At 58.1% G+C, this 25,838-nt stretch overlaps 1 protein-coding gene across 4 annotated transcripts; it reads right to left on the bottom strand.

Annotated features, from left to right (window-relative positions):
- Nucleotides 1-463: 463 nt before the first annotated feature.
- Nucleotides 464-25,095, bottom strand: SRL (sarcalumenin). 4 transcript variants are annotated; one of them, XM_041403696.1, is made up of 8 exons: nucleotides 24,937-25,094; nucleotides 16,369-17,358; nucleotides 14,691-14,789; nucleotides 13,701-13,796; nucleotides 10,409-10,444; nucleotides 5,603-5,719; nucleotides 4,671-4,904; nucleotides 464-4,092 (listed from the first exon to the last, which is right to left on the bottom strand). In XM_041403696.1, exons 1-8 carry the CDS (start codon nucleotides 24,995-24,997, stop codon nucleotides 3,281-3,283), a joined length of 2,445 nt encoding a protein of 814 aa, XP_041259630.1. In that variant the 5' UTR covers nucleotides 24,998-25,094; the 3' UTR covers nucleotides 464-3,280. The 4 variants fall into 4 exon arrangements, with proteins under 4 accessions (XP_041259630.1, XP_041259640.1, XP_041259650.1 ...); XM_041403706.1 differs by having other exon boundaries at nucleotides 14,691-14,786; XM_041403716.1 differs by lacking the exon at nucleotides 10,409-10,444 and having other exon boundaries at nucleotides 24,937-25,095.
- Between the last annotated feature and the right edge of the window lie 743 nt (nucleotides 25,096-25,838).

Raw genomic sequence — 25,838 nt, 5'->3', positions numbered from 1 at the left:
ATGGTCCTTGACTCCCTGCCTTCTGCTGGGATCCCAACCCCCCTGTCCTCCTCCATGCTCCCCAAATCCCTGCCTCCCTCCATGATCCCCAGCCCTGCCCTCTGCCCTGGAGGGTTCTCCTCCGTGGTCCCTGACCCCTGCCTTCTGTCATGGTGCCCACACAGCATGTGCTAAGGCAGGTGGGATCTGTCTCACCAGGGAGGATCACACTACCCTGAGGCACAAAGCAAAGGGGTTGGGGTTTGCTTTGCCTGTATGGCACAAGGAGACAGGTTGGAAAAGCAGCCAAATGACTCAGGCATGGCTGGCAGGTCCTGTGCAAGGGACAGAGGCCAAAGCTGTGGTGCAGGGAAGGAGATGGGAGTTCCTGCTTTGCTCCCTGCAGCTGCACCCCCTCAGCCACCCCAGTCCCGGCGCTCTCTCCCACACCAGGAGGAGAAACAAAACAAGCATCTCCAGGGAGTGTGTTTGGAAAATATCAGGTTTTATTAGACAGGCTGATGTTCAAGCTGACAGTTTTATCCCAATGCACATGATCACGGGCATCTACAGGGCCTGTGTCCCAGCTCCCTCCCTTCCATGAAGCTCTTAGGCAAGATGTTCAACTCCCCCAAATTCTGGGGGGGGTTGATTTCTCAGCAGAATGAAAATGTCTCCCTGCTCCCCATTTTTCCATTCCCAGATTCCCAAAGGTCTCCTGAGAAAGCTCAGTGAGAACTGGGTTAGGAATTGCAATCCTCTTGGGACTGACAGCCACCTGGATCCGTTGGAGAGGAGGCATCTCAGTGGTGGCATCTCCCTGAGGCAGCACGGAGCTGGGTCAGTGTGTGTCACAGGGAACAGACCACCAATGCCATGGCTTTGGAAGGAGAACCCAAAAGAACCATATCGGGGGGGAAAAGGGTTTTGGCTGTCGTGGGGGAGCCCCATCCAGCACACAGGCACCAAGCCTTTGCACAGGGCGTGCAGGTGCTGAAGGGAAGAGGAAGGGAGGAGAGGAGGCACTGAGGACTGGAAAATAAAGAAAGATAAAAGGAAACCAGAGAAAGGGTGGGGAGAACGATGGGAGTGGCCTGAGAGCACTTCAGTGCCTTCAAGGTCAATACTCCTTGTGGGGCAGGGTACCCCATGGGCTTTAGGGTGACAGAGGAACTAGGAAAGATATGGTGCAATACAGTGCTTGCAAACAGAAATGTTTAAAGGCCTTTGCTTTCTGTGACAATGACACACAGTGTGACAGCAGGAACAGTGACAACATCAGCCAGTTTCTCTTGGTGATTCTATTCCATTAGCTCTTAAAAACCCATGCAGACCAATCTGACAGAGGAGAGTGAACGACAGATGGAGAGGAAAACTGATGAGCAATGGGATCATGGACAAGAAGGAATGACAGCGGAGGGGCAGCAGCACTGGGGCAGGTTTGAGACCTCAGAGTACTCACAAGCACATCCCTTCTCTCCACACTGCTCTGGCTGCTGCTCTCTCTGACACTGCTTGCCTTCCCTTGCACCCTCTGCTCACTCTGCACTGCAGGCAAAATCCCTCTTCCTGAACCATGCCCTGTCCTGTGCTTGGACATAGATTTTGGTCTCAGCTTCATTAGTTCAAATGTCAAGTCCTACCTTGAAGCAGAGGCCAGGTCCCTGCAGCAGCATCCCCTCAAACTCACCTGCACTCAAGGGGATCTCTTTGTTGCAGTGCCTGGGGGACATGGAGCTCTCCCAGGCTGCTGCCATAGCTCACTTCCTGTTGCACATGTGGAGATGCCCTTCACACCCTCCCCATCACAACACAGCCTTCCATTCCCAGCTTTCTCTTTCCCTCTTTCGTTCCTTTTGCCTTTTTCTTTAGCCAGCATCTCCATGTCCTCTTGCTTCTGTTGAAGGTAAGTCCCTTTTCTCCAGAGGTTTCCTGGAGAGCAGTGCTTGCTGTGGGTATTTGGCAGGAGGAAGGACTTTCAGCAGGTTCTTGGTGGGCTTGAAGGTGCCGGTTTGCCATCCAGGACAACATCTATCACCTGGCTGATTTGGGCTCAGCTTGGCAATGACAGCAATGCTGTCCATGAGGGCCAAGTTTCAAGGTCGGTCCATAGGGAACTTCCCCCTGCTCAGGTGCTTCCAAAGCAATACTCCTTCAGAACTGAGCACCGATGCTCAGAGACAAGCCAACAAATGGCTAAAAAGGGAGGAGTTTGGAAAACAAGCCCCAGAAACCTGCCTGGACTGTCCTGGGGAGGACAGATCAGCAGGTAGGCAAAAGGGATGTGACCTTTTTAAGTTCACAGCTAATGAACCCCCTTCCTGCCTCCTTCCCTCCACAGAGCACAAAACCATGGAGGGCTGACTGAGAAAAGAGCAACACAGACTTGAACAAAGGCAAACTGCCAAACCCTCACCCTTGGAGCCCTGCTGGTCCAAAGACAAGACTTGCTAGCATGGGTTTTGAGGTTAATGACACACACAGGCATGAAGTGCCTTCTTCTGTACTGGTCCAGGGAAGGAAACCCTGCTCACATCTCCTTGTGGGACCATCTGATTTGGGGTGTTGGCCCTCCTCATCCAGCGCAGCTCAGCCAGTGATGGCTGCTCCTTTCCACCTCATTTCTTCCTTTGCCATGGACTTGCAAATCCCATCACGGCTGCCTGTCTGGAGATACCAACGCCCCTGCAAATGCTCCTTCTTAAGTCAAACACCCACATGAAGGCTGCAGAAGATCAACTGAGCTGTCAAGTGAAAACAGAACTCACCAGGTGACCTAGAGGTCTCAGAAATAAAAACAAGATCAATATTTGCTGAGATTTGTAGCAGGTTTGTGCCTGAAAACAGCAGCTGGGACATGGCCTCTCTTTCCTTGACCAGTGCTCCTGGTGATGCCTGGGTTAGTGTGTCACTGCTCTCCCCTGTGCTCTCACGCTGTGCCCTTGTTCTCATTCCCTCATGGCTTCGGGGATGCAGAGGTTGAAATTCCTCTTCATGCACTCTTGGCACCAGTGGAAAAGCAGCTGCAGTCCTGCCCATGCATTGCTCATACTTACAGCTTAAACATTGCCTTCTACTCAAAAGAACAAAGATAAAATGTCAGGAATTCACAGTTTTTATTCTCTTCCTTATGCCCACCCATCTTCCCCTGCCATCGATGTCACTGACTCAAAGTCCTCATCGTACGGTAGCCTTTGCCAGCACGGCACTCAAAGGGTTAACAAACCATGGCTTCTTGGACAGATAAGACATAAGCTCATTCACCAGTAGGAACACGTGGACAGTTGGGTTGTGGATCACCTTAGGGTTTCCTGTAGCGATTCTTTGGGGTTTCGCCACAGCCAGTGACGTCGCAGGAGAGGACATTGGGCTTCTTCCCCAAGCCAATGCTTCCCAAGAGATCGGGAAGCTCACGGGTGATGGCCTTCTCGATCTTCTCTAGGAAACACCCTCCCATGTAGGAACACTGCTGAGATAGCAGCTTAAAACTGGTGATGGGATTGATGCCAAAAAAGTCCTTGTAAGCCTCACGGTTGGGGAGGTCAAATTTGCTGACATTGGTCTTTGCCAGAATGGATTTAAAGATAAAGAACCTGTCAGGATCTTCCACAATGTCCCTGAACACCAGTTCTCCATCACTAAAGAAGGTCATTTTGTCCTTGTAGGTCTGTAGATAGCGATCGACCAGCAGGGCGTGGATGCGCACTCGGATGGCGTGCTGGCGGATGAAGGCAATCTTGTTTTCCATCCTGTTCTCAATCACCTGGTTGAGATCTTCCAGGAGCGATATCTCTTCTTTGAGGAACAGGTCTCTGTGGGTTTCTGGATGGTAGTCATGGGGCCAGAAGGAGCTAACATACACCCTGGGTGGCTCTGTGACATTGATGAGAGGAGCCAGGCTCCAGAACAAGGCACCATAGACTCTCATCAGCTCCTGGGTAGCCAGGCTGTCAGCTTTGTTCAGGATGATTCGGATCTGAGACTCGCGGCCCTTCAGCTGACGAAACAGCATCTCCAGCTCCAAGCCTACATCCAGCTTCGTGGGGTCAAAGACAACAAAGATGAGATCGGCTCTGTCAATGAACCACTGGCACACGTCGTTGAATGGGTAACCTTGAGGAGAGGAAACAGGGAAATCCAATGCAGGATGAGTCCCTTCATCAAGGGATTGATAAACCGTGAGCCTGCTGTGCCTCAATCCCCATTTGTGCTGCATGGATTGTGAGGCACAGCAGACTTCCCCTGTAGCCTAGAACCTCTTTCTCACATGCTAAAAACACTTTGGAGCTTCTTGGCACGAAAAGCCATCCATGGGTGTCTGGGCCTGTGACTGCCTGTCTCTCTCACCCTTATCTCCAGACCCTCCTCTTCTCTGCTGCTGACCACAGGTTCCTGAAGTTCCTGTGAGCAGATACTGAATCACAGGATCAGAGAATCATTATGGCTGGGAAAGTCCTCTAAGATCATTGAGTCCAACCATTCCCCCGGCACTGCCATGGCAACCAGTAAGCCATGTCCCCAAGTGCCACATCTACACATCTTTTAAACCTCCCCCAGGGATGGTGACTCCACCACTGCCCTGGCCAGCCTGTGCTGTGTCAGGACTCCATTGTGCTTCAGCCACCTTTGTCACTTCAGATCATCATAGCATCTTTTCTGGGGTCCCTTAGATAAACCCAGTGAACCCCTACCTCTTTCTTGCTGCTTGCGGTTTTCAATGATGCCTGGCGTGTCCACAAACGTGACTCTCTCCAGCAGTTTGTGGGGGACCTCAATGCCTATCAGCTTTTCCAAGAAGTTCTGCCCAAATTTCTCCAGGGGCGAGAAGGAGCGGGCACTGTCAGCAGCCATCACGATGCCCTCGATGGTCTTCAGCTTGGGGCCGTGCATGATGACAGTGAACTCGGAGGTGGTGGGTTCTGCCCCTGCACAGCAATGAGAGGAGCAGCAGAGGCATGAAATCCATGCCAGGCTATGGACACAACAGGGCTGGCCTGAGACTGGGAGTGCTGAGAGCATTGCATGCTTCTGAAGAGATGCAGGGGCAAGGCAAGCAGCATGAAATTCCTGCCCTGACTTCTTGGGAAGATGTCATGGGGTTGTTTTGTATGGGGACTGGTTTCTCTGGAAGTGGCCTGACTGCACAAGGTGTCATGGAGAACCGTCTCCTGGGAGCCCTCATTACCTCAGCACTGACCTGGCCATGGACATTTGCCCTTAGCTGTGAGATGACATCTGCGGGAGCAGGGAGGAAGGAAAGGGAAATGGCATTTCTCCTGGAAGGGTGAATGAGCTGGCTGCACATGAGGAGGGATAGGGAGAAGAGAAAGGTGAGCTACCCTTTTGACATGACTGCTGCTCACAGGATTGGGGTTGGGAGCTGTGAGCCCTGTGCTGCAGGATGAGGATGTTGTGGGAGAGATGCTCTCCACCCTTGGAAGGGTGGACAGAATGTGATGGGGAACCTCTCCTTTCACATGACACCGCAGCCAGGTGGCACAGAGCAGATCCCAACCTCCCAGCTGTAAGGAGGAATTGAAGACACACGGCTGGGAATTGCTGACTGCACGGATGTGGAAATGCAGGTATCGGCACCCCCTTGGCAAAGCAGTGAGTGTGGTACCTGTGTAGAGCTGGTAGGGAGTGTTGTCGAGCCCCAGGAGGTAGTTTATCATAGAGGATTTGCCGACGCTCCACGGTCCCAGGAATAGCACCATAGGCTTGGAAGTGATCTCCCCATCTGCGGAGAGGGGAAATAACAAGAGGAAGTGAAGGAACAATAGCCGTCGCCGCCGTGCGATTAACTCCCGGCTGTAACGAGCATCCCATCTGAGCGGCGCGGTGCTGCTGCCGGGGAAACAGCCGCCCTCCGGGGCCAGCAGCCATTCGCCAGCCAAGGCAGCGCCCCGCCGGCTGCGGGAGCGGGACGGCCCCGTGCTCTGCGGCAGAGCCCGCCTCGCTGCCTGACCTTCTCCGAGGTTTAGCCCTTCTTAGACTACGGAGGACTGGAAGGTCTTTTAAGGCTTGTCTCAGTTTGTTTGTGGTTTAGCCGGGTGAGTCTGGGGCTGGCTGCGGGCGGGGGGTGTTGTTTGAAGCAGCCGCCGCAAAGCACGGGGCGTGCCGCGGAGGAGGCCGTGCCGCGGCCGCGCCGGGCCTCGTGCACAGGGAGCTGCCGTGGCTTCGGGAGCAGCGCTGCGGCGCAGGGCTTGGTAAGCGCGGTGCGAGCCTCGAGCCAGCTGCCTGCAAGCCTTTCCACCATGCCCTCGCAGGGACCTACCCCCGGGCCGTGCCTCCCGACCCTCCGGCCGAGCTGGTCACTGGTCACTGCCTGGGTGTGAGCTGGGTGAGGCTCCAGCTGGATGTGGGGAGGTCAAACAGCCTCGCCTTGGGCTTGGGGAAAGGCAAGAGGAGAGTGAACTATAGTCCCCATCCTGCATTCTTCAAGTCACACAGTTTTCTCCGTGAGGATGGTGACCTGTGCCCATGCCATGCCATCAGTCCAGGAGCACAGAGGTCCCCAGACACACGCAGCCAGCACCCCCAGGAGCAATTTGGGCCCAAACAGGACTCATGCAATTAGCTTGTGCCCACGCTGCTTGACTCCCCAGCCCCCAGGACCCCAGGCAGGCAGCCAGTGGAGCCAGAGGAGCCCAGGGCCTATGCCAGCCCTCAAGATGTGCCCAGGACACATGGGAGCCTGTGAGTCCGAAACAGGACAAGAATAAAGAGGACAAGAATGGAAGTAAAACTCGGTGAGTTCCCATTGGTGAAAACTAACCCCATCCTATGCTCAGGGTGGGAGAGGGTCCATCCTGTTATTGCTAGCAGGAGTTCAGCCAGGGGATGGATGACACCAGAGGAGCTGGGAGCTGCTATCTCAGCTGGAGCAGAGCCTTCCCCCATGCCCAAGGCAAGGAGATGCCCTGGGCAAGCTGTGCTGTCCTCAGCACCTTCTCTTCAACCCCATGTCTAAGGCAGAACTATTTTCCATGAGGTAGCTGAGAGCCCCTGGTGCTCCATGGCTGCCACCCATGCACAAGCCAGCAGCATTCCAGCAGGCCAGTGATCCATCTCCAAGGTGGGGGAAACCACAAAGCCCCCGTGGTGCTCAGCTCCTGCCCCGAGGGTGCTGGAGGGCACTGCATGGCAGCTTCACACTGAACCCATCTGGCCATGGGAGCAGATGCTGGGGAGAACATTCCAACCTCCTCCTGCTCTATCTGCCCATCTCGGGCTCACTGTGTCACCTCTGGGGAAGGGAATGGGCTGGGGACATCTCTCCATGAGGCACTGCTGCATCCATACAGCTCAGCCCTCCTTCACAAAGCAGGGCAGCACCTCTGAAGCGGGGGATGCATGGCTCTTCCTGCACCCCACTCCCTGCCTGGCAGCTGCAGGAATCCAGCCTTGTCGTCTCACATGGGACCAAAACAAGTGTTGAAACCTTGGACTCTCATTATTCATCATTCCTCTGCTGCTCTGTCGCCGCTGCTCTGCTCTCTTGCCAGCTTTAATTAGGTTAAGTTGGTTGTTATTATTACTATTATCCCTGTGATGTTGTGCCAGAGGTTTGGGGTGGGTCCCTGTGTGCTCTTTCATAACACATCCCTGGCCAGGTGTGACTGTGTGAATGTGGGCACCTGTGAACTCCGGCTCTGCTGCACATCCTCCTCTCTGCTCCACGGAGCCAAGGTGGGCAGCGACGTGGGCAGCCCCCCTGCCTGGTCACCCACAGCCCCTCGAGCACCTCTGTGCCCCCCGTGGGCTTTGTGGGCAGTGCCCGGCGCCGCAACTCTGCAGGAAGTGCAGGAGCTGCAAGGAAGTGAGGCCGGGTATGGATTCCCTGCTGCTTGCCCCGAGGCTGGGAGAGAGGGAGCATCTCGCACCCGGGAGGGTGCTGGCCTGGCATCTGTCCCTGCCGTGTCCCCGTGCCGTGTCTGTCAGCAGCAATTCGTGTCAGCTTGGTGGCCCGGACAGCGGAAAGGAGCCGGGGCTCGCTGGCGGCCGGGCGGGGATGGCGGCAGCTCCATCACAGCGGCTCTCTCCAGCCACCCTGTGGCTGCTCGCTCTCAGCTCAAGCTCAGACGAGCCTCAAGCTCATCCCTCCGCAGAGCCTCCGCAGGGTCTGCTTGGGCTGCTCAGCTCTGGACATGGGAGCAGTTCGGATGTCCAAGTAATTTTCTTTTCTAGAGCAGTGGCTTTCTGGCTTTTTGCCACATGGCAAGACCTCACCTTTCTGTGAGGTTTTGCCATGTGGCTGTGCCAGGCTGCCCTTGGTTGGAAGCACTGCTGCTCTGGGGTGAAGAAGAGACAGCTCTGGGGAGAACTTAGAGCCCCTTCCAGTGACTAAAGGAGATCCAAGAGAGATGGAGAGGGACTTTGGATGAGGGTCTGGAGTGACAAGGCACAGGGAAATGGCCTCACAGTGCGAAAGGGCGGGGTTAGATGGGATTTAGGAAGAAATTGTTCCCTGTGAGGGTGGGCATAGAAAGGGCGGGGTTAGATGGGATGGGATTTAGGAAGAAATTCTTCCCTGTGAGGGTGGGCATGCCCTGGCACAGGATGCCCAGAGAAGCTGTGGCTGCCCCTGGATCCCTGGAAGTGTCCAAGGGCAGGTTGGATGGGTCTTAGAGCAGCCTGAGACAGTGGAAAATGTCTCTGCCTATGGCAGAGGGTGGAACTAGGTGGGCTTTAAGGTCCTTTCCAACCAAATCATTCCATAATTCTATGATTAATCCTGGGCAGGGCCTTGTCTCCCCTTGTCCTCAAGCCCAGCAGATATGCCTGGTGTGGCCTCTCCTCCATGTGCAAGTCTATCCTGAGGATGCTGAGCAAAGCAGAGGACTTGCAAAACCTCCTTCCTCTCCTGGTTCCTACTGAGCCACGGGCACCAAGGTCTTCTTTGTCCTCAAGCCACCCAGGAAGGCTGGAACACCTGGGGACACTCCCAGCATCATCCCCACTTCTGTCCCACCCCTGTGCCACAAACACCACCGGCCATGTGCCCATGGCACGGATCCAGCAAGCCTTGGAGGGCACCCCTTGCTCCCAAAGCTTCCAAATCCATGAGTATCCTGACAACATGTGTGCCCACAGGCGGAGGGACGAGCCCACGTGGCTGCAGACGGCCTGTGCCTCCCCCGTGTGCCCACCCCGGCAGCACGTGTGCGAGCGCCTGAACCCGAGATAAGACAGCTATCGGAATATGCTATAAATACCCACAGCCCCCTCCACTGCTGGCACACTGGCACGGCAGGGAGCCAGAGGCTCTCCAGGCACTGGCAGGGCTCGGCTGTGGCCCTGCCCAAAGGAGCCTGGTTTGGCAGGGTGTGGCAGCGTGGCCGTGGGGCAGGACAGGAGGGACAGAAGATGGGATTTCCTGGCAGGAACATTGTTCCCGTGGCTGAGCACCAGGCCCAGGGGAAGGGCTGGGTGTTGGCTGGCATTTCTTGGACTGCCTCCCATCTCCTGATCCTCCTGGGGGACCTGGCAGCACACCCTGAGCAGGATAGGCAGGGAGAGGAGCCAGCTCGAGCTTCTGAGGGGGCTGAGGCTGCTGGGCAGGGGCCAGCCCATGTTACTGGGACAGCTGCTGTGGGATCAAGGGTGGACATTCAGGAAAGTTTCTGCACGTAGGAGAGTGAAGGGTGGGAAGAGATCCCCTCTATAGGACGAGCTATCATCTGGGCTCCTCCAGTTCATGCCACGGGTGAGAGAGCAACGTAAAGGTTGAACACATACAGCCATGGAATGGTTTAGGTTGGAAAAGCCTTCTCAGATGACCAGTTCTAAATGCTCCCGCAGCACTGCCAAGGCCACCACTAACTCATGTCCCCAAATGCCATATCCACAGGGCTTTTAAATCCCTCTGGGATTAGGGACCCCACCACTGCCCTGGGCAGCTGTGCCAGGGCCTGACAGCCCTTTCTCTGAAGAAATTTTCCCGATATCCAATCCAAGCTTCCTCAGGTGAAACTTAAGGCCATTTCTTCTTGTCCTGTCCTTTGTTCCCTGAGAGTGGGGCCGGTCCCTACCTGGCTCCACCCTCCTGTCAGGGAGTTGAAAGTGAGAAGGTCCCTCCTGAGCCTCCCTTTCTCCAGACTGAGCCCCCCATCTCCCTCTCATAGGACTACCAGAAACGCCTTTGAACCCTGGCTGGAGGAATATGCTGCCTCTCAGTCTTGAACCAAGAGGGAAAGGTGTCAGAGCCTGGGCGAGGTGAGGATTGGCGGGAAGGGCGCTGTGGGGACACACAGTCGGGCTGGGACAGGTGCTGGAAGGGCTGGGGACGCTGTCCCGGCGGGGATGGCGGGTGCCGGCCCTGCTCGGTGCCTGGGCAGCGCGGCTGCATTGCGCCAGGAGCCCGGGGAAGCCGGGGGACAGCGCAGAGCGGAGGCGGTGCCGGCAGCATGCAGGGAGCGATACCAACCTGTGGCCGAGGAGCCCAGGGTGCGTCCGGGGTAAGCTGTTAGCGAGGGACACGGGGAGAGAGAAAAGGAACCGTGAGTCCGAGGAGGGATGCGACAGCCCGGATGTGGTCCAGGACAAGGAGGGAACCGATGGCCACATTCCCAGCAGGAGACAAGGAGTTACAGCCTGGGAGCGACCTGCAGCTCCCAGGACAAGCACTGAACCCCTGTCTGCCTTGCAGGGCAGGGATGTGGCTCTGGGTGCTCTGCATCCCAACCCCTGCTCTGCGGGATTGTTGCCTTCTCTGGCATCACCCACTGAGCACACGGAGCCCAACAAGCCAGGGTTAGACAGCCATCAACCCAGCAAGTGTCCTGACAACCCCAGTGACAGGGTCACCTGGACCCAGCCCCTGTGGCTGGTGATGGTATCTGGGAGGTCATTCCCTACACAGGGACACTTGCTAATTAGCATACATCAGTAATTAGGGTCACCAGCATGCACCACAACCTGGTGTGACCTCACAGCAAGCTTTCCATGGCTGCACTGGGAGAATCCCTCACCCTCAGCTAGGGATAGTCCCTCCAAGCACAGAGTTGGATCCAGCCAGAGCATGTCTGCATCCACGTGGGATGGCAGAGCAGAGAGGCAGGAGGGTGGCAGGCAGGGAGAAGGAAATGGCATCTGCCAGGCTTAAGCAGAGGGTGTGTGGGAGCTTTCTGAGATGCACCCTGACAAGTCAGAATTGATGGTGACAGCCACAGCTCCCACAGGACTCCATGGGAGTTTTCACATGTTGTGGGGAGCAGAGGAGCTCTTTGGATTACACTGCAGTGAAAGGAGCTGATGGGAAGGGAGACAAAATGGAAGGCTGCCACGTAATGGAGGGGCCAGGGTGCTTGCCACGGCACCCCTCTATATTGGTTTACACCTCCAAAGGTCACACATATTCCATGACAGGCCTGCCCCAAAGCTCCCCCAGCTGTCCTGCTCCTCCCAGCCAGCTGAGCCGGCAGCTCTGTGCCCTCCAGCCTCCCCCCAGCACGGAGAGGGGGCACAGGGGAGAGCTGGGAGCACCTCCCAGCCTGCAGGGACAACACCGATGGAATGAACCCGCTCAGGACACGGGCACTGTGAGGGGAAGTGTTAAGAAGGCTCCCTGAGCTCCACTGTGTCCTCACCTGCCCTCCAAGGTCAAGAGAGTTCCCTGGGCCAACCCTATAACTAATGTGCAGGTTTCTCTGATTACAGTGCTAATGAGGGACTGGGGAAAGCTGGATCTGTGGGTATGAAAGGCAAACTGCTGAGCTGTAGGTTTCCAGATAGGGTTGTGAGTGCCAGGGTATGGCTGGGCTGTCAGAGATCATTCAAGAAGTTTGGTGTTCGTACAAATTTTTTGGGGGGGAGCATGGCCAGGGTGTCTCATAGCTGAGACAAGGACTGGAGGCAGTGCAGCATCCCTGTGCCCTTCCCTGGGGGTCAGGAGGGGACTGCGGGTCACCAGCTCCAGGGCCACAGCACCGTGAGGGTGCCCTGTAGGACACAGTAGGGTGTACTGGGACCTGACCTGGAGACTGTCAGCCTGAGGGGTGGCTGTTCCTCACAGTGAGGTGGAACAGACCATGGAATGTTGAGGTGAGGCCAGGATGAACACCAGGACCTGCTGTCCGAGGTGAGTCCTGCTCAGGAGCTGGGTTTGAGAGGGGCTGGGAAAACACCAGGGTCAGTGGTTGTTTCCTCAGGAGCTGAGAGGGAGAAAGCCAGCAGGAGCCTGGGGAACACTTAAACACTTGTTTCTTCCCAAAAAAGGGAGCAGGGAGGTGGCTGCTTGGGCATGGGATGGATTAAGGGTAGGGTGGAATGTCCTGAGGGCTGGAAACTGAGGCTGGGGGCTGCATCCTCTGGCTGTGAACAGCAAAATGGGGGTTAGAGCACACCAGCTGCCCCTGTGAACAGCAAAATGGGGGTTAGAGCACACCAGCTGCCCCTGTAACCCCCAAACATCCTCCTAAACTGTGTCCCGAGTTGACAGCAAACATCAAGCACCAGAGCAGCTTGGAGAGGAAGTTGGGGTGTTGCCAGAGGACAGGCCAGCCACCATGGGGTGACAATCAGGACATGTTGTGAACCTCAATTACCCTCCCACAGGGTAACTTCCCTGTGCTCCCCACTGGCTCTACACTGGAGATGGCCTGGCTGGTTAGGGAGATGTCCAAGCCTGCTTATAGAATGTCTACCCAGACTTAGGAGTTGCAGGAGGGATGCCTGGAAAGCAGGAGTTCTGCTCTACAGGGATGTGCTGCAGCTGAGTGTAGAGCCTGTGTGCTGGTGGAGCAAGGCCAGCTGTAAAAGAAAGATCTGTGGGGAGGGTGTATCCCAGTCCTGCCTCAACAGAACGGAGGGCATGGCTGCAGGAGCGTGGGCCTGGACACCTGGGGAGGCAGGCAGAGCTGCAGAAAAAGGAGGACAATTTCAGGGCCTTGGCAGGAGGCTGCCATGGGCATGAAGTCCTGGGACACTAGCAGCAGGGACTCCAGCATCCCCTGGATACTCAGGAGACATCTGGCCCTGGTTCCTGTGCTTGAATAGAAACTCAGAAGAGAATCAATGCAGTGGACAAGGAAGTCAGACTTGGGTTTGAGCCATCTGTGCTTGGAAAATGAGGCTGCTTGTGTTTCTTGGATCACAAGAACTTCCTCTCTCTTGTGAGCATCTTGGGGCAGGGCTGCACTTTCCTCTTCTGGAGGGACACATGCGTGACCTGGCTCAGCCCACACCATGCCAGGGCCACGGGGACCTGCTCACCCCATCCATTGTGTCTGAGGTTGCCAAGGGCTGGAAACTCTCAGGATGAGTGAAGGCTGTGGAGCTTGAGGAATACCCTGCCCACATGGCTGTGTCCTGTACCCAGCAGGAAGGATGCCAGCTCCTGCCACCCCCAGGAAGCTCATCTCCAGCCTTGAGAGGTCCTGAGCTTCCTTGCCAAGCCTGTTTCATTGGGCCATGATCTCTGCTTGGCAGGGGTACAGGGCATTGATGCTGAGCAGGTGGGAGACCCGAGGCAGGCAGGGCTCAGTGCTCAGCCCACACAGATGGCTCTGACAGCAGATGGGCTGAGGCAGAGGCAGGAATTCCTGCTGCTGGGTTCACTAGGGCATGGCCTCTAAGTGCAGCGTGTTCATGGACTCCCATGGACTGGGAAGCTGCAAAGGAGGACACACTATCCACACTGCCCATGATCTGCTCTCTGTGCTGTTATCTGCATCCCAAGGACCTGCTGGTGCCAGAGACCCCAGTGCCCGTGGCATTACCTGTGATCTCGTGCTGCCTCAGCTCGTTGTATCTGTAGGAGTGTTCCAGGGGCTTGATGGAGGAGTGGTAGATCTTCCTCAGCCGCTGCAATACTCCTGGGGGGCAAAACATGTGGGCAGGTGAGAGGCAAGCCCCACCAGCCTGGGTGAGACCCTCCTGAGGCCATTCCCTGCAGATTCTGAGGGTGGCCCAGCCATGGATCCAGGGGCTTGGCTTACAGCTGAAATCTTGGTCAAACTGATCCCAGACACATTTTGCCTGGAGGAGTTGTGGCTGCCCCTGAATCCCTGGAAGTGTCCAAGGCCAGGCTGCATGGGGCTTGGAGCAACGTGGTCTATGGAAGGTGTCCTGCTCATGGCAGAAGGGTGGGATGAGATGGTCTTCACCATCTCTCCCAGCCCAAGCTGTTCTAGGATTTTGAGGCCTCTCCCCTGCTTATGTTTCCCACTGGGCACTGTCCCCTTCTGCTCCCAGCAGCTGATGGGAGGAGCACCCTTCCTAAGTGCTGTTTAACACTCTACTCCCACCATCCCCAAAAGCCCTCCACCATGGTGCCAGAGCCCCCTGGCATAGCCCCTGAGCTGCTTGCTAGAAAAAAGGAGGAGCTTTTTCCACAGTATCTCTTACCACTGCCTTTCCAGCCCAAACTGCCAGCGGGGCCAGCAGAAGCAAACCTTAGAATAGCAAAACCCAATATATAATTGGAATAAAAATCTCAGCCCTTTGTTACAAAGTTGCTCCAGGTTTCTTTGAGCAGGGATGCACCTGATTCACTGTCTGCATCTACCAGCCTCTATACCCTCCTAATTCTTGTATGCCCTCAGTGATGTCCTTAAAATACATAAAATATGTTAACCCAAGAGCAACCAAAGGGCTGTTATTGAAGATCTGGCATTACTAGACATGCAAGAAGCAAGGTTAAAATCAAAACACAAGAGAAGGAAAATCCTGTCCACGGTCTTAGTGCAGGGCATGTGTGGCCTCCTCACCTGAGACATCATCGGCAGGCTTTTCCTCATTGAGCTTCAGGGTGTTCTCCAAGTGGGACCGGTCGCGCTTGGTCGGCTCGCTGGCATCTTCAACCTCTTCTGGAGGAGAAAACAAGGAGACCTGTTACTGCTGGAGGGGGGAACCCATACAGGAGCTCACACAAGCAACTGCCAGGGAGAAGGCATGGGGAGCACACACACCCTGAGCCTGCGGGCACGCCATGCCCACAGCAGCCGCTGTCACCCTTGGCATGCCACGTGCTTTCCCTTTAGCACAGGCTCGTGGAGGCTGCCAGGGCCATGGCTGCTGGGGGAAGCGTCATGGGCAACTGCTTGGCTCCGAGGAGGGGCTGGCTGCTCGTGGGGAATGCAAAGGATGTGCCTGGAAGGGGCTCCCGGGGTTGGGATGTAGCACGAGCGCACACGGCAGCTGCTGCCCAGCGGGGCCCTGGTGCTTCCCCCGGCAGCTGCGGCTCCACGGGCTCGGCCTCGGGTGCAGGCTGTGTGCTGCCATCTCTCTGGCTGCCCACTCCCCCAAAAAACTACACTGTGAGCTGGAGATGTGGAGTCCAAGGCTGGGACTCCTCCAGCTCTTGTGGGACAGGCCAGGCTGGCCCATCGTGGCTGCCCCGCCTTTGCCACTGGGGCTGTTCCCTCACGCTTCTCCCACCTCTGCCTCCATGTTCCCCTATCCCTCACGGCTCCGTGCCAGGCGTGGGGAGCATGAGGCAGATGCCTCCACTAGGGAAGGCACCCCACTGTCCCCAAAACAGGGAGACAGAGGTGTCCTTGCCATGGAGGTGCTGGCACACCAGGAGCTCCCAAGAGCTTTTTGATATGGGGAGCTGGGTTAGACTTTAGCAGGGGTTTGGGGACAGGTCTGGGGACACAAGGATCAAGCAGGACACCACTAAGTCCTGAGACTGTGTTGAGCATCTGCTGAGTGTTGGGCTGAGGAAGACCTTTTGACTTGCCAAGTGAAGACACAGAGACCAAACTGGGTTTGTTTTTGGGTAAAATGGGAGGCTTTTTGAGCTGGGACATTACAGATGAAAACAACAAAAATACTAAGCTGGGTCCAAAGGTCACTGCCCAACCTGTGGGCCAAAGTCTACAAATATTTCTAGGAAGTCGTGGTGGGGGGTGTCCCTTTCCCCTAGTTAGCCTTTCACTGATTGAGCAGGGCTGGTGCCTCAGCAGCTCATGGCCTGGATTAGTTCTTCTCACCTTCCCTACAAGCCAAGAACTGGTGGAGAGGAGCTCCACAATCCTGGGAATCCCACCATCCTAGGAGCATCCTGCCCCTGCACAAGCCGAGGGCCGGGGGACTCTGCGGGTGGTGGATAAAGAGTCTGTAAGAGATCTGCGGGTGCTGAAAGGGGCCTGGAGGTTAAACATTTTATCCATGTCCACATCCCTGAGGAGAAGTCATGGACTTGGAGTGGAGAGAGGGGAACATCAGTCAGTTTTGGCACCACTGTGACAAGTGCCCGCGTGATGGGCATCCTGCTGCGGCCTCGCTGCCCACGGCCGAGCGCTGTTAGGGGCGGGCGGGGAAGCAGAAGCGTTAGGAGAGGGCCATGCACTAGGTCAGGTTTAATGTGCCAAGCTCAGCTCCGCTGGGTTGATGGGAGGTCACTCTTGCTGCTACAGCACACCCACAAGAAAAGACTCCAACCTATCTGGCTGAGCCGGGTCTCGGCGGCAGCTGGGGTGGTGCTGGGGACTTCTGTTCCTGCCAGTGGGGTCTTGTTTGCAGGGGGGTCTGCTGCTGCTGGGGGATCTTTTGCCACTGCAGGGAGGTCTTCTGCTGCTGGAGGGTCTTCCTCTGCTGTTGGTGGGTCTTCTGTTACTGGTGGGTCTTCTTTTGCTGGTGGATCTTCCACCATTGGTGGGTTTTCCACTGCTGCTGGTGGGTCTTCTGCTGCATCCCCACAGGGTGGGTGATGGCAGCTGGCAGGGCCATCCCTGGCTTCTTCTGTGCCAGCAGCTGCTGGTTTGCTGTGGCTCTTTTTGTTGGAAGTGCCAGCTGCTTCCTTGTCATTCTCTCCAGATTCATTCTCTGGCCTGTCACTATCTTCGTCAGACTCCTTCTCCTCCTTAGATTCTCCCTCTTCAAACTCTTCCTTGCCTCCATCTACCTCAGACTTCCCATGTTCACCTTCCTCAGACTCTCCTTGCTCGTCATCTTCCTCTGAGCTCTGCTCATCCCTTTCCTCCTCTCCCTCAGGGGCAGATGCTGCTCTTGGCACCTCTGTTTCCTCTTCCCCTGGCTGCCCTTCCTCCTCAGAGCCTCCCTTCTCTGTGCCGGGCTCCTCATCCTCCTGGGCATGGATGTCATCCTGTGTGCCAGGCCCATGTTTCCCTTCATGATGAGCTGTCATGGTTTCCACCCCTGAGCTCTGTTCTTCCTGGCCCTGCTCCTTGCTGCTCTCCTCTGTCTGGCTGTCCCCTGGCCCCAGGCCCCTCCTCAGGCCACCCGCCGGCTCTTTCTCCCCCTCTTCATGTCCCTCCTCGGTGACACCAGGCAAGGAGGCATTGGCAGTGCCACTGTCTTGCTGCTCCTCAGGGCTGCCATCATCTGCCTTCTCCTCCAGCCGGGGCTCCGTGCCTGGCGAGGGGCTCTCGGCAGCACCATCCCCATGGCCCGTGCCGGGGCCACGCGGCTCTAAACGATGAGAACAGCTCAGTCAGTCCCACCCGTGCTGGCCCGTGGCCACCGGGGCACCTGCCAGGACCCTGAGGGACCAGTTGTGCCTGGTACCAAGAGGCTTAAACTCTTCCCTAAGCCTTCTCCAGCTCCAGCTCAATTGTCTGTCCCTGTTGCAAGAAGTTGGGTGCAAAGATGTTTGTGGGGGGTGAAGCGGAGCCGGCAGGGGCTCTATGGCTCCACCAGCCCTGGCTGCCTGGCACTGGGGCTGCTGCCTGCCCCAAAGCACTGCAGGAAGGTGGCAAAGCTGCCCTAAACATGGGGAAAGGAGTAAAAATGGCAAATTTTGAGGGGCTGTGGGCACTTGGCAGGTTAAAAGGGTCCTTCCCCAGCCCTGACTCAAGAGACCATCACACCAGCCAAGGTGGGCAGTGAAGTGAGGGGGAGGAGGAGGAGGAAGAAGGGGCTTCCTGGCATGAGGGGCTGCCCAGCATGGGGTCCTGCCTTCAGGCAGGGCCTAACCCTGGCCATGGGGCTCAGGAGCTATTTATTGTGAGTGTCCCTTCACTAGGAAAGCATGTGCCATGCCGTGCTGCTGCTGAGGACAAAATGAGTGTGTTCTGTGGCCCAGGAGAATCCATCCGTATTTTCCATAGGCTCCAACTGCAATTTAACATCGGTCAGCGGGTGCCAAAAATAAAAGATCACGGCTATACTGTCTCCGTTACAAACAGTTGCTGCTAGTCTAAATAATCCCCCCAAACGTCTCATGCCAGGGGAGTGTTTCAGAGGAAAATAATTCCTTTGTACTCCAGCTGGCAAGCAGAAGCCAAGCAGGAAAAAAGGCCACCTCCACCCAGGCTGCAGGAGGAGAGGGGCACGGCCAGTCCCGTGCTCTGGCTCCTGCTCCGTGTCCATGCAGGAGCCACAGGACTGTGTCCAGCAGGACCTCGGCAAAGCTGGAGCTCACTGGGCTTGGCCACAGTGCCCGTGGTGGCCGAGCACAGGAGGAGCTGGGCTGGGTCAGTGTGGGGCCAGCCCCAGACCCCTCAGCCCAGTTTGCCCTGGGGATGCCAGGGGGTGGTTTAATCTCCGTGGCACTGGGGCTGGTGGGGCTGTGAGCTGGGATCAGGTGGCATTGGGAGGCTCGTGCCGTGCCCGCAGTGGGCACTGGGAAGGACAGGCTGCCCCCCAGCCTGCCCTCATTGCCAGTGGCTCTTGGTTCCTTGGCACAGCAGAGCTGCAGCCTCTGCCACAGCCCCTCACCCTGCCCAAAGCAGATGCACAGGTCACCCTTGCTCTGGCCTCGCTGACCTCCCTGTCCTCTGCTGGCACGCAGCTCACAGGTGCCTCCAGGTGCCCAGCTCAGCTCCCAGATGGAGGGAGATAGCTGTGGGCAGCACCCACGGCCCTCCCTTCCACCCTGGTGCTGCAGGTCACCTTCCTGCAAGACCCCTGGGACCCTGAGGAGCCTCTTGAATGGAAATAGCTGTATTTGACTGCAAAGCCCTGAGGGGCTGGGGCCAACATGGCCCTGACTGGCCCTAGTGGCCTGGGAACCACCCTGAGTCGTTAGAGGGTCCCCTCAGCTGATGGGAAGAGGGATATTCTCAGTTTGGCCCCAAAATAGCTGGTGACCTGGAGAGCTGGGAGAGGAGTGAGGATCAAAGCAGAGGAGGAGGGCAGGACCAGGCAGAGGAGACCCTGAGAGTCCTCGAGGCTTTGTCTGGGGCCTGTGTGCCCCCTCTGACCCAGAGGGACCATCACCCACCATGGCCTGGCACAACGAGCCATCCCTCAAGGAAAAAGGGAAATATCCCCCAGGCACTCAGATGGGGATGTCCCTGCCGCCGTGCTGCTCACGGGCTTTATCTCCTGTGACCTTCAAGGTCTGACATAAAGTCCCTGTCCCCTCTTCACCTCCTTCTCCCTGTTTCCCCTACATGGTCGCCCAATCCACGGTGAATTGTGCTGACCTGCACATGGTGGGCCGATGAGTGCAAAATGGGCCGAAGGTTACGGGCTTAACACCCTCCGGAGGCTAAAAATACGGCACGGCAACTGTACGGGGCACCGGGAGGAGCAGCCCCGGTGCAGCCCCGGCCCCGCGGCCAGCCAAGGGTGACGTCCGCACCTGGGGGCCCCCGTGGGCTCCGGGAGGGGACAGCCACGGTGTAAAGTGACACCGGGGCTCCCCGTGTTCACACCTTGCATTGTGCCAAGCAGATGGGTGGCATCGGAGAGGAGACCTCGCCCTTTTCCCCTCGGGGACTTGACCTCCCTGCGAGTCCCTGGCTTGCATCGCCCCTGCCACCCCTTTCTCATGCTGGGAGTTTTGTGAGCTGCCAGGGGACACTTTTTCGGGTGGTGACAGAGGGGATGGAGACCCCGCGGAGCGGTTCAGGATGCCGTGGCGGGTTTGCACCCTTTGCAGCCTGTGCGGGAAGGGGGGGGCATGGCTGAACATCACGGTGTGCCTCCATCCCTGCCCCGGGACAGAACAGCAACGGCCTGACGGCAGAACGGGTCCTCCAGGGGGATGGTGAGAAGGGACAGATGGGCACAGGTGGCCCTGGAGGGACACTCTCCCCCTCCAGCAGAAACCGGAGCCGTGAGCGTGGGGCCGGCGATGGCAGGGCTGCGGGGATGGCTTTTCACACGCCCCCTTCCCCTGCCCAGATCCCGATCCCTGCTTCCCTGCGGATATTATCCACTGGCTCCTGCAAGTCCTGTGCTCCCTGTGTCCTCCCAGGGGCGTCTTGACACGACCTTGTATCCCAAATATCCAATCCTGCCTTTATTCTGGCAAAGCCCTTTAAAACTTCATGGAATCTGACTGGACACAAAGAAGCTGTCAGGGAGTTCCTGGGATTTTCCATATGGACCTGCTGCAGACCCCACCTTTCCTGTGAGACCCCTTTTCATGGTGATGTCCCTGCCCTCCAGAGGCTCTGTGGGCCCCCACGGCCCTCGCTCAGGGCCATCCCCCCAGTGCTCCTCCAGCCCAGGACCCAGAGCAGGGGGAGCCCGGCTCCAGCTCCAGTCTGGGGTCAACCCCTTCAGAGGGAAGTGTCCCACGAGGGCTCAAGCAGCCCAGAGGACACAAACACAAGGATGGGGCTGAGGATGGGGTTGGCTCTCCAGACCTTTGTGCACCCCAAAACTCAGGATGCCCAGACACATAATCACATCCCGGAAGCTTATGATCCAAAAAGTCCAGCATAAAGCAAATATATTCCTGGTTTTCAATGCCTAGAGGGAGGTCTAGGAAACAGTTTTGTCAGACTAACTTGACCTCATTTGTACAGAAAATTTTAAATTTACTTTTAAAAAGTTATGAAGTGATTCGATTTCTATAAATGGTTGGATAGAACCATACAATAATTTTTTAAATATATGGTAAAGAAACCTCACAAGGATCTACCAAAGGAATTAAAACCAGACTTGGAGCTTTCTAAATAGAGATTAAAATATGGAATCACTGCTACAGAGTGTTTCTTGCACTGTCTCCCCACTGTCAAGGGACACTGAACCCTGACTTGCAGAAGACAAAGACATGAAGATGAGGAAGGTGGGAGATGAAGGACCTGCTGCTTCCTGGCTGAGGAGATCTGGGTCCATCAGTGAGCAGAGGGCCAGGAAACGTCAGGTATTTTGGCACAGGCAGATATCACGCTGTACATCGAGGAACATCCAGCTGCAGTGTCCCTTGCAGCTTGGGGGAATGCTGGGGGACTCAAGGGACATGCTGTGGCATGGCTGGGGCTGGAAGGGCCCCTTCTTCCAGAGGAAGGGTGTCCAAAAAGTCTCACTGTTCCTGTCCCCTGGCCTCCAGCCATGGGAGGCTTCACCAACCCACCCCAGGGGAGTCCCCTGGGGGACATCCTCTGTCCATTCAAGGCCAGACTCCTGGCTCCCCATCCCTCCTTGGGTCATCCCAAGCATTCCTGGCCACCCGGTCACCCCTTGGACTTGCCAGCCTGGATTCTAATGCCTGATGTCCCACAAGTTCCTCAAACCCATGGCAATGTGGGGACAGACCTTGCCCGGCCATGCTGAGCAGGGGGCCCAGCCCTGGGGTCTGATGTGACAGCTCTGGGGACACCAGCACAAGGACAGGGCCACACAGCTCTGAGCCCTTTTCCACAGTGTACCCGGGGCTGTGTGACCCCAAGGGCTGAGCTGTGTGCCCAGCTGGCACCGGGGCCATGCTGCCACTGCCAGCACCCCATCCTGGCTAGGGGTGCCTGTCCAGAGCCTCCCCTGCCCCCTGCAGCCCCCACCAGCACAGGAGCTCACGGCTCCCTGCAGCAGTCACTAACAAGGGAAATGTCCCCATGAGCTGGAAATAGCTCCGTGGAGTCCTGCACAGCCCCGGGGCTGCTGCTATTCCTGCAGAGCTCAGGGAATAGGCAATTCCAGAAGCAATCTGGTCACCCTGACCCAGTGGCCAGGCTGGGATTTCACCAGCTTGGCGAGTGGGACACAGTGGAACATGGCAAGAGCGTTGTCCTTGGGCATGGCACAGCCCTCCCAGCCTGGTGCCAGCCCACAGAGACCTGCTGGTACCTCTGTGCCACCAGGGCCATGCACAAGCAAGGTCTCCTGGCCTTCCTGCCCAGCTGGATGTCACCTACGCGTTGGGAAAAGGATGGCAGATGGAGAGGGTGTCACAGCAGAGCCAACCTGCCTGGCATCTGCCTTGCTTTGCTCAGCCAACACCTTGGGAGTAAGATGGGGCACCCACAGGGACCAGGTTCTCCTTGGGGTGAGGCGCCAGGGGTGTGACAGGGAGGTAGGTGGCACAAGCACATAATGCACCCGAGGCACCCCAAGCCCCTTGTCTCACACACACCCAATGGCAGTGCTGCCCATGGCTGTGCTGGTGCTGGAGGCTGGAACAAGTCCAGAGAGGTGTCACTGGGACACAGAGGTCCCCACCTCTGGGGAGGTTGGTTACTGTGGGGGCCATTGGCCTGGCATGGTCAGGGTGGGCTTGTCCCCATGGCTGCTGTGCCCAGGGCCCTGAGCCCACACAAGGTGTGGCAGTCCTGCTCCCAAGATGTTCTGCCCTGGGAGGTGGAGCCCGCCCTAAAATGACACATTCCAAGGTGATGGAGAACACCCCAAAATGCCACGAGAATGTGGTGATGGAGCTCACCCTGAGGTGACACCTTCCCGGATGAGGTAGGACGAGGACTCCCAGAAGCCGAGCTGGCACAGACCCCTCTGCTGTCACCAGGAGGGGTCTGTGCCAGCCCTGCAGTGCCTTGCAGGAGGACACCACTGTGCCAAGGCTTTTCCCAAGCCCTCTCTCAGCTCAGAGGTGGTGATGGCATGGCCTGGAATTGCCCTCCCACTCAAACCCACGATGGCTGCAGAGCCAAGGCATCCCCAGGGCAAAGTGTCTGGGCACTGCCCTGCCAGCATCCCTGCAGCCCACTGCTGCTGGCCACAGGGGTCACCAAGCCTGGAAGGGATGACTGGGCTCTGCCTGAGGAGTGAGTGTGCTCCCCTGGGCAGGAGCAGATGGAGTATTGGGTGAGTGCCCTTGCCACGAGCCACTGCCCAGCCCCACGGTGGGTGCTGCTCCCTGCCAGGCTCCTGGCAGCCACAGCAGCTTTGCCAGCCCCAGGCACGTGCGCACGGAGCTGCCTCAGCGGGGGCTGTAAGAGCACAGGCACAGGGCAATGCCCACCCCCAGCCTCTGGGAATGGTGGCAGGGTCCTGGCAGCCTCAGGTGCCACTAAACCCAAGGGACCACACCTTGCTGTGATGTTCCAACAAAGCCCCTGGTTCTCCACTGGACTTTCACCCCTTCTCTTCCCTGCACCCCAAAGGAGCTGGGTCTGAGAGTTCAGCTTGGCGCCAAAGGAAGAGCAAAACTCATCCTGCAAGTCCCACCGGTCCCTGAGGAGCAGAAGCATGGGCCGGAGGCATACCACTGCTTAGAGCTTTTCTGGAAACCCACAATACTGGGGTGAAAACACGTGACCCTCAATAAACAGGTGGGGACTTGGGGGACCCCTCAGAACTGGTCCTGGGGCTGCCAGACCCCCATGTGCCTCCTGGCCCCAGAGCCTCCTCTGGGATGGGGGATCCCCGTGCTGTGCTGTGCCAGCCTCAGCCAAACCAAGACGTGGGCTGGTGGTCATCCACGATGGAGACAAGCTTCTGATGTCCCACAAGGCCACCAGCCCCGCTTGGAGCGGCACCAGCCACCAGCCATGCCCGCAGAACACCCTCCCAACCCCCCTGCACAGACTGCACCCGCAGCCCCATGGAGGTCACCCCACCTCTGTCGGGGTGTGTCGCCGGCCCCCAAACCCATTCATTCCCGAGAATGGCCCAAGATGTCCTTAAAAGGCCAAAACTCGGCGGGGCCGGGGGTGCCGGGCGCTGGCAGGCGGCAGCTGCGGGTGCCCGCGCGGGGCCGCGGCGGCGCGGGGCGGGGGGGCGGCGGCCGGGGGGGCTGCCGGGGCACGGTGTCCCCTTACACGGCTGTTTCCATACTTAGCCGCCCCCCTCCCGGCTGCGCGGCCGCCGGAGCCCGGCCAGGCAGAGAACCAGCCCAAATTAACTCAAGGGCAAGCAAGGGTACCAGCGGTGCCGCGCCGCCCCAGGGACACCCGGCCGGACAGCGCGGTGAGAAGCGGCGGTGGGACAGATCGGGGAAGGGGATCCGGGGTCCTCAGAGATCCCCAGTGCCCTGGCACCCTCCCCTCACAGCCCAAAATCAAGGCACCGCGGCAGCCGCAGGTGACACTGCCGCAAGGCGTGTCAGCGGCAGCACGGCCCCTGTGCCCAGAGAGTCTCTGTGAGAGGGACCCCAGTCTGCGCCTCCCGCCATCCCCTCCTGTCCACAGCCCCCCAGCACGTTTCCCTGCACATTTTGGGGTGGCTCTGCAGCCTTGCAAGAGCTGCTGGGGAGCCCGGACCGCTGTGCCCCTGCCACCCTGTCCTGCTCCAGGGCCAGGCTCACTGGGTGCCCCGGAGCTTCTCTGCGCCCTCAGTCCCACAGGCACCATGATTCTGTCTGCCACCCTACAGGACCCCAGAGACACCCACAGACCAACAGGAACCTGCAGCCCACAGGCACCCAGAGTCCCAGAGGTGCTCACAGCCCCACAGGCACCCCCAGCCAACAGGCACCCACTGCGCCATAGGCACCCTCTATGGGTACCCACAGCCCCATAGGCACCTACTGCCCCACGGACATCCACAGCCCCACGGGCACCTGCAGTCCTACAGGGATCCCACACCCCATGGGGCTCCCACAGCCCTGTAGGAACCCACAGCCCCACAGGAGCCTGCAGCCCAATGGAGACACCCAGCTCTGTGGGGACCCCCAGCCCCATGGGGACCTGCCAGCCCCAAGGGGTTGCCGCAGTCCCAAGGGCACCCACAGCCCCATAGGAACCCCACAAGCCTGGGCACCCGGAGGCACCCACAGTCCCACAGAGTCCCCACAGCCCCAAGGGCACCCCCAGCCCCACAGGGACCCTATAGCCCTGCCAGCAGCCTCAGCCCTCAGGCACCCCCAGCCCCCGGGGTGCCCCCAGCCCCCGGCAGCCCCAGCCCGGCGTGTGGCCGTACCTGCGGTGCCGAGGAGCAGGAGCGAGGCCACGCAGCAGCAGAGCAGGTTGAGGCCCTTCATGGTGGCTGCCAGGAGCTCCCTGTCGCTCGCTGCCTCTATTTATACGGCGGGGCGCGGGGCAGGGCAGGCAGGCCGGCAGCTGCCCGCACAGATGCTGCCGCCGCCGCTCTTCCGCTCCCAGGGGCCCTGGGCATGGGGACAGAGGTGGGACACAGAGGCAGCGCTGGGAGTGGCTCCTGTCAGGGATGCCAGGGCACGGGGCACCTCCGGCCATGGGGGCCCTGGGCTGGCACTGCTCGTGCGGGGTCACAGCCCCATCCCAATGGGAGGAGAAATGGATGCTTCTCTCCCTTTATTTGAATAAATTCCTGCAGGGCTCCTCTGGACTGTCCCCATCCAGAATCCTGCTCGTGTGGGGTACTGGGGCTCCTTGGGCTGCCTCTGCTCCTTTTGGGCTGGGGCGGGGATTTGTGGACAGGGAGAGCTGAGCATCACCGCTCTGCAGTGTCCTCATCTGTCCCCAAAGGTGGCTGTCCACAAGCATCGCGGCCTGGGCTGGTTTGATGTCCCCTCCAGCCACCACAGGTCACCAACTCCAGGCAATGCCATACACCCCAAAGGAAACAGGCCATGTTCCTGCCACCCTGATGGTGTCACCACTGTCACTGCACTGGCAGCGTGGCACAGGGCACAATGTCACCAGCAGCTGGCACCAGCACTGCTCTCATACAGAACAGCCTCCCAGTGCCATCCCCGAAGCCTGGCCACGGCAGAGTGATCCTTGGGCTCCATCAGTGCAGGAGCCATTTCTGGGGAGCTGTGACCCAGTTTTTTCTCAGGGAAGGTGGCAAACAACTGTTCCCCAGGAGTGGGAGCAGAGGGAGCCTCTGAACCCGAGATA

The sequence above is a fragment of the Onychostruthus taczanowskii genome, unplaced genomic scaffold (assembly GCF_017590055.1).
Source record: "Onychostruthus taczanowskii isolate IOZ18803 unplaced genomic scaffold, ASM1759005v1 scaffold10, whole genome shotgun sequence".
NCBI lineage: Eukaryota > Metazoa > Chordata > Aves > Passeriformes > Passeridae > Onychostruthus > Onychostruthus taczanowskii.
Note: the sequence above shows the minus strand (reverse complement) of the source record. Positions and strands in the feature narration are given on the sequence as shown.

Bases quoted from the DNA above. Each gene is read 5' to 3' on its own strand.
- SRL (XM_041403696.1), bottom strand. From the start codon at position 24,997: ATGAAGGGCCTCAACCTGCTCTGCTGCTGCGTGGCCTCGCTCCTGCTC. The intron at 13,797-14,690 runs GTGAGGAGGCCA...TTTGCCCCCCAG, and splicing joins GCCTGCCGATGATGTCTCAG to GAGTATTGCAGCGGCTGAGG. The intron at 4,905-5,602 runs GTACCACACTCA...ATTGCTGTGCAG, and splicing joins TCCCTACCAGCTCTACACAG to GGGCAGAACCCACCACCTCC.